This window comes from Wolffia australiana, chromosome 2 (genome assembly GCF_029677425.1).
Source record: "Wolffia australiana isolate 7733 chromosome 2, ASM2967742v1".
In the NCBI taxonomy this organism is placed as follows: domain Eukaryota; kingdom Viridiplantae; phylum Streptophyta; class Magnoliopsida; order Alismatales; family Araceae; genus Wolffia; species Wolffia australiana.
This window is the reverse complement of record NC_135836.1, coordinates 12603242-12610030: the sequence shown is the minus strand read 5'-3', so window position 1 is coordinate 12610030 and position 6789 is coordinate 12603242. Positions and strand designations below refer to the sequence as shown.

Here is a 6789-nt window from a genome sequence, read left to right as displayed (position 1 = left end):
GTTCATTTTTTGTATTTTCGTTTCCACTGTTATCTCAAGCCATCGCCAACAGCACAGTAGAGGAGCCCGTGGGCTTGCGAACACGTTAATGGCGAAGGTCAAAAGAGATGGCATGCGACTGGGCAACGATGGAGGAATCGGCTTTGAAGCAAGCAGGATTTTCTCTGTCTGTGTCCGGTTAGAGAGAGAGACAGAGAAAGGTGGAGAATCCAAAGAGACAGAGAGAGAAACGAGAGAAATAAAGGCAGGGAGAATCTAAAGAGAGGTATATTGACAGAGAGGAAAGAGACAGAACCAAAAGGAGTATGGAGATGGAGAAAGGAAGAGAGAGGTCGCGAGAGAAGGGGAGAATAGACGAAGAATAAAAGAGAAATAAGGGGACGATTGTTTCTCCTTCTTCAGTGGCGGGTTAGTGTCTTTCTCTCTCTATCTCGTTCTTTTTCTCGGCTCTCTTCCTCGACTCTGGGGATGTGAAAGAAGGGTGTCCCTCTGTGGAGCGACAAAGCGCAGGGGAAGAGCAGACAGAATAATATCGTCGGGTGTGAAGGACAGTAGCAGCTGCCGCCGAAAGCAAAGACGCTCGCACAAGTGACGACCCTTTAATTCTCTCTCCGTCTCTCCCTATTCTTTCTCTCTCTAGGAGCAGTGTACGTTATAAATTCAGGCCAAGGCACTCGCAATTGGGATCTGGGAAGAGAAGAAAAATTAAGAGTTTCGGAAAGGGAGCTTCGTGGCAATGGATACGAGGGGAGGTGGCGCCGAGGAGAAAGGCGTGGAGACAGCCGCAGGCGGAACCGAAGTAGCGATAGTGAGAGAAGAGGCATCCGCCGAAGTGAGCACGAAGCTCTCCTCCCTTCTCTGGCACGGAGGATCCGCATACGATGCCTGGTTCAGCTGTGCCTCCAACCAGGCAAACTCCCACTCTCTTTCTCTCTTTCTCTCTTTCTCTCTCTATCGTCCCTCATCTCTATCTTCCTTTCTCTACCATCCCGCATCTCTATCTACCACCCCTATTCTCTCTCTCCCTTTCTTTCTCCACCACCCCTCACGTCCGTCTCCCTTTCTTTCTCTACCATCCCTCATCTCTATCTCCCTTTCTCTCTCCACATTTCCTTCTCTGGTTATCTCTCTCTCTCTCCCCCTTTCTCTCTCCATCTCCCTTGCTCTGTCCACGTCCCTTTCTCTCCGTCTCTCCTCTATCTACCTCCCCTTCTTTCTCCTCCATTTCTTTCTCGACCTCCCCTTCTTTCTCTCTCTCTATCTCTCTTTTCTCTCCTCCTTCTCAGCTCCAACTCCGCTCTATACAGGTGGCACAGGTTCTGCTGACGCTACCCTACTCCTTCTCGCAGCTGGGCATGCTCAGCGGCATTCTCTTCCAGCTCTTCTACGGCCTTTTGGGCAGCTGGACGGCCTACCTCATCAGCGTCCTCTACCTTGAGTACCGAACCAGGCGAGAGAAAGACAAGGCCGACTTCCGAAACCACGTTATCCAGGCACGTCATCCGTCTACACAACCCACCCACCCTCTCTCTCTCTAACTTCTCTCTGTTTGAAACATCGGCAGTGGTTCGAAGTGCTGGACGGGCTGCTGGGAAAGCCATGGAGAAACGCTGGGCTGGTCTTCAACTGCACGTTCCTCCTCTTCGGGTCCGTCATCCAGCTAATAGCCTGCGCCAGGTACGCGTCCCGTAACCCACTTCTCTCTTCTTTCTCTCTCTAATCTTGGTAAGACGGCTTGCAGTAACATCTATTACATCAACGATAAGCTGGACAAGAGGACGTGGACGTACATCTTCGGTGCGTGCTGCGCCACAACGGTGTTCGTCCCCTCCTTTCGTAACTACAGGGTATGGTCGTTCTTGGGGCTGTTGATGACCACTTACACGGCTTGGTATCTCACCGCCGCTTCTCTAAGCCACGGCCGGGCTGAGGGCGTTGTCCATTCCGGGCCAACGCGGCTAGTCCCCTACTTCACCGGCGCCACCAACATCCTCTACACTTTCGGCGGCCATGCCGTAACTGTGTAAGCCTCCGCTCCTCTTAAACTGCCGTTTTCGAGGAGGAAAACCACGTCTTTTCGGGTTTTTAATGAAGGGAAGAGAGAGAGATAGACGGAGAGTGATATAGAGAATTGATGGGAATGTTATAGATGTGTGATTTTGGGCAGAGAGATCATGCATGCGATGTGGAAGCCGGAGAAGTTCAAGGCGATTTATCTGCTGGCGACGCTGTACGTGCTGACGCTCACCTTACCGTCCGCGGCGTCGGTGTACTGGGCATTTGGAGATGCGCTCCTCGACCACGCCAACGCGTTTGCTATCCTCCCTAAAACTCCCTTTCGCGACGCCGCCGTCATCCTCATGCTTATCCATCAGGTATCATCATCATCATCTATTAATTACCATAGTCTTCTTCTAATTGCTGAAGTTTATTTCTACTCAAGCAATCGAGATGCGGTGGGGATATCATCCTAAATACTCCATCTTCATGCTCCTCGTCTTCTTGTTTTTCTCTACCAAGTGTGGAACATGGTGACTAAGATGCGGTATAGATATCATCATCATAACATCGATATCATCATCGTCATCATCTTCTTGGTGAAGTTTATTTCCATTCAAGCTATCGAGATGCGACATGGATATCCTCATTAAACCTACATCATATTCATGCTCCTCGTCTTCTTGTTTTTCTCTACCATGCGTGGAATAAGGTGACCAAAATGGGATGTACATATCGCCATCATATCATCATCATTATCATCTTTTCGCTAAAGCGATCGACACGCGACAGGTATATCATCATATTGCCTACACCGACTTCCTCTTCCTCTTGTTTTTCTCCTTATTTGCAGATCAAGATGATGGAGGTGCGTCATAGATATTATCATCTTCTTTTTCTCAAGATTCTGTTGGGATTGTCCACTTCCTGGCTAGCAAACGAATGACAGAACTATACACCTATCATGTCATCGTGTAATCATATCTTTTCACGATGCCATCATCTTCATCGTCATCTTTCCTTAGGCCGCCGTCGTCCAAGTATCATATTCTCATCACCAACGACGCTCGTCCCGTTATGCCATCATAATCATCATCATCATCATCATCATCATGGTATCGTGGGGATAATCATCTTTCTTTTCTATGATAGTTCATCACGTTCGGGTTCGCGTGCACGCCGCTGTACTTGGTGTGGGAGAAGGCGATCGGGGTGCACGAGTGCGGCAGCCTGGCGAAGCGCGCGGTGGCGCGGCTGCCTGTGGTGATCCCCATCTGGTTCTTGGCCATCATCTTCCCCTTCTTCGGCCCCATCAACTCCGCCGTCGGAGCCCTCCTCGTAACCTTCACCGTCTACGTTATCCCCTCCCTCGCCTACATGGCCGTCTTCCGTTCCCCCGCCGCCCGCCAGGTTCGTCCCTCCTCCTCAACCCACGTCTGGATGACGTGAAACGTTGACGTGCGATATCTACTGACTCGTTATCACGCCGGGGTTCGCAGAACGCGGTGTCTCCTCCGCCGCGAGTGCTGGGGAGCTGGGCCGGCGCGTACGTTATCAACGGGATTATCGTCGTGTGGGTTATCGTGGTGGGTTTCGGGTTCGGCGGCTGGGCCAGCGTGACCAACTTTGTTCGCCAAGTCGACAGTTTCGGCCTCTTCGCCAAGTGCTATCAGTGCCCGCCGCTGCGGCCCGGCGGCGCCGCCGCTACCGCCGCCGCTCCGTCGCCGTCTCCCCTCGGCCTGCGCCATCCCCACCGCCAATAAGAGTTTAACTTGGCAGAACTGGACGACCTCCCTTTCCTCCCTTGTCTGAAACATGCAAGATCGAAGGGCTTAATTTGAACGAGGGGATGGACGAAAAGATTGCGAAATAGTTTTAAGAGAGTCGTAACGTAGATCTCTTCTGTGAAAGCTTATTTATTTAACAAGTATTCTCTATGATATGCTTCGTATACACTTTTCTCTCTTCTCTTCTCTTCTTTTCACTTCTTTTCTCAGTCAGGGTTTAAAATGCAGTTGAGCTTTGTGATCAAAAGAAAATGGAAGAAACCTTCGCAATGTCTGCTCGTGCGCCGAAGTGTCGCTAACTTCAATCTTTCTACTTTCCAGCTATCAAACATGAAGAGGGATTCAGCCTGAAAATCAGATTTTCTTTTTTGCTAGTGAAATAAACAACTGGTTCTATTTCGCATGTTATCTTCAGTTCAAAAAGAGGGCTTATACAATAGTAATCGGCAAAACCTCTTAAAGGCATTCTAGGATATATCGGCTCGAGCGTTCACTTCACACGTGAAGTCTAACAATCACATTAAAAAATAGCATTACTGACAATTACATAAAAATACGTTGCGCTCAACGAGGAAATTCTTGTGTACATTAATACTTCTAGACTTTTAACACAGATATCCGTAAATTTGGTGAGATTTATCATTAAGTTGATGATCCAGAAGTCATCATGAGATTTGTTGATATCCGGTACTTTTTGAGTCTTTATTCATGAGATTTTATATGAAGCATTCGTTACCAGCATGGTCTCCTGGGGGTATTATTCAACTCTAGATTCTTTGCACCTTGCCAATAATATCATAATCATATCTGATATCATTATTTTCAGGATCTCTGAAGACCATGGCAAACTTCATCCGTACATAACCAGCACACAGAGGTAGCGGCTCGTCGGTAGACAAACGTAGAGAAGCACAAAGCTATAGAAAAAGATAGGTAATAGGTACCGTGTTGTTAAATCTGTCTCCACTACTTGAAATGTTTAGGATGATCCAGCGACAATCAGAAAACATGACAAAATTAACACTATTCACATAGCTTGTGTAGCTTCATCATATAACAATACTATAAGACATCTACAATTAAACATCTTGGTATCTCGATAGCAAAGCATACCGCCGTGTTACACCAGACAACAACACTTCAAATGCTCTAGTTATTTACCTGGGTTTTGGAAAGATTTGTCTAACGGACAACGGTAGGTCCACTTCAACCAAAAGTTATCCGCTCTCTGAAATCTTCCGAAGTTCGGAACCGAAAAATATTGTGTTCCAAAAATTTCTCATGAACTTGGTTTCATAATATTCACCTTAAATTACCCGTCTTACTGTCATTTCAAGTATCAGATTGCAGTAAAATTTCTCCTTAAAAATAACTACTCAAAGAAAAACTCAACTGATTTCCTCAATGCAAAGAATCCATATATTCTCTGACGAAAATATCGCCATCTCGTCTCCTAGGGATGATCCCCTGAATATCCCAACTTTTGAATATTTTGTAAAAGATTAGTAAATATTATTACCAAGTAAAAGATTAGGAGTTCATCACTTAATCATACCAAAGTGTCTCTTAACGCATCAAATTATTAATGAATTTAGTAAACATACATGGTTCTTCCTACAAAATCATACAAATGGTGTTATTAGTAGTTTAAAAGTGAACGGGGTGGTTAATTTCAGTCACTTGATCATCATCTTCAACAGTGCAAAAAACTGACATTATGTGTCGAGATAAGAGTTAACTTAAAAGGAAACAGACCTGCAAAAAATCATCAAGTCATTGAAAATATTACATCCATTTTTACCATACTTTTATTTCCTGTAAAATATGGACGCAGTTGTATTTATTCCTATGTTATTAATATGTTACCTAGACTGGAATCTAGGCAAAAAACTCCTCATTTTTCAAACCTTTATTCTTTTTGTTGTATGTTATCTTATTCTTTGAAAGTATGCCCCAAATATATTTTCTGAATGATATGTGGTCATTTATCTGGGATACATGCCTTTCTTCCTCTCCAAGTGCCTTCTATTTATCAACATTTTGTCTTCGATAGACTTGCTTCCACGCTAAGAAAAATGTTACTTCAACAAATACTACCATCTAATAACAAGGGTTTACAAACTAAATCTTAATCAATAACCGACATTTAACAAAGCCTTAACTAGTTAGACTCCTGATAACACCCAATTAGGTCACCAAATTATATTTATAACTTTATTTTGTCACTTAGATTTGGGTTTGCACTTTCATTAATCTCTATTCTGATGGAAATATATGTGGCCAGCAAGCCAATCACACAATCCACATCTCGTTCCATATTCATTAATAGAACATATTCATTATAGTGCACGTGTGATCGGACTTGGTGAATTACGATCAGATCGTAATACGGAGATAACTCGCCTTTAAGCATGTGTTCTAAACATTCCTATTCAAAGGATACACGAGAAGGACATCGAAGTATCCGGATAGAATAGCAGTATCTAGCCTAACTCATATGATGAGTATGGCCGGTCCTGTAGCCATTAGTGTGGCGACACTAAGGATAGATAGTGGGTGTTCTTTAGTGGAAAGAGTTCACTGAATCGATCCGTACGAATCCCTGAATGGTATTATACCGAACTGTCAATCAGGTTGATTCACGTCACGGTTGTGTAAGTGGTCCTTAGACCTAAGCCACCAAAGACGTCTTGTGGACGGACGGTTGTACTTTGGCTATGGCCAACGAGTCTCTAATCATGGGATTCTAAACGGTCTTAGTTCGGGTGCATCAAGAAGTACACGAAGGCGATTGAGTGGTCAAGATGGGATCGTCCACCCTCGGTATAAGATGTGACAGCTCAAGGAAGACGATGCAATGAAGTCCTTTGCCAAGGCAGTGAAATATCAGAGAAGAGTTCTCCGATGATTTCCAAATGCATCAGTACTAACTCGGATGACCGATTAGGGTTTGACAGTTGACCATACCCTAAGTCGTCTAAGGAGCGTCAAGTGGATGAGGGAT

The 6789-nt window shown here is 45.1% G+C and overlaps 1 protein-coding gene across 2 annotated transcripts; it reads left to right on the top strand.

Annotated features, from left to right (window-relative positions):
- The first annotated feature begins 414 nt into the window (after window positions 1-414).
- LOC144716897 (auxin transporter-like protein 3) lies at window positions 415-3961 on the top strand. 2 transcript variants are annotated; one of them, XM_078592165.1, is made up of 7 exons: window positions 415-910; window positions 1308-1493; window positions 1565-1677; window positions 1742-2023; window positions 2150-2375; window positions 3151-3408; window positions 3498-3961. In XM_078592165.1, the coding sequence occupies exons 1-7, from the start codon at window positions 737-739 to the stop codon at window positions 3759-3761; spliced, it is 1503 nt and encodes a 500-aa protein (XP_078448291.1). In that variant the 5' UTR covers window positions 415-736; the 3' UTR covers window positions 3762-3961. The 2 variants fall into 2 exon arrangements, with proteins under 2 accessions (XP_078448291.1, XP_078448292.1); XM_078592166.1 differs by having other exon boundaries at window positions 426-910; window positions 2168-2375.
- Window positions 3962-6789: the final 2828 nt, after the last annotated feature.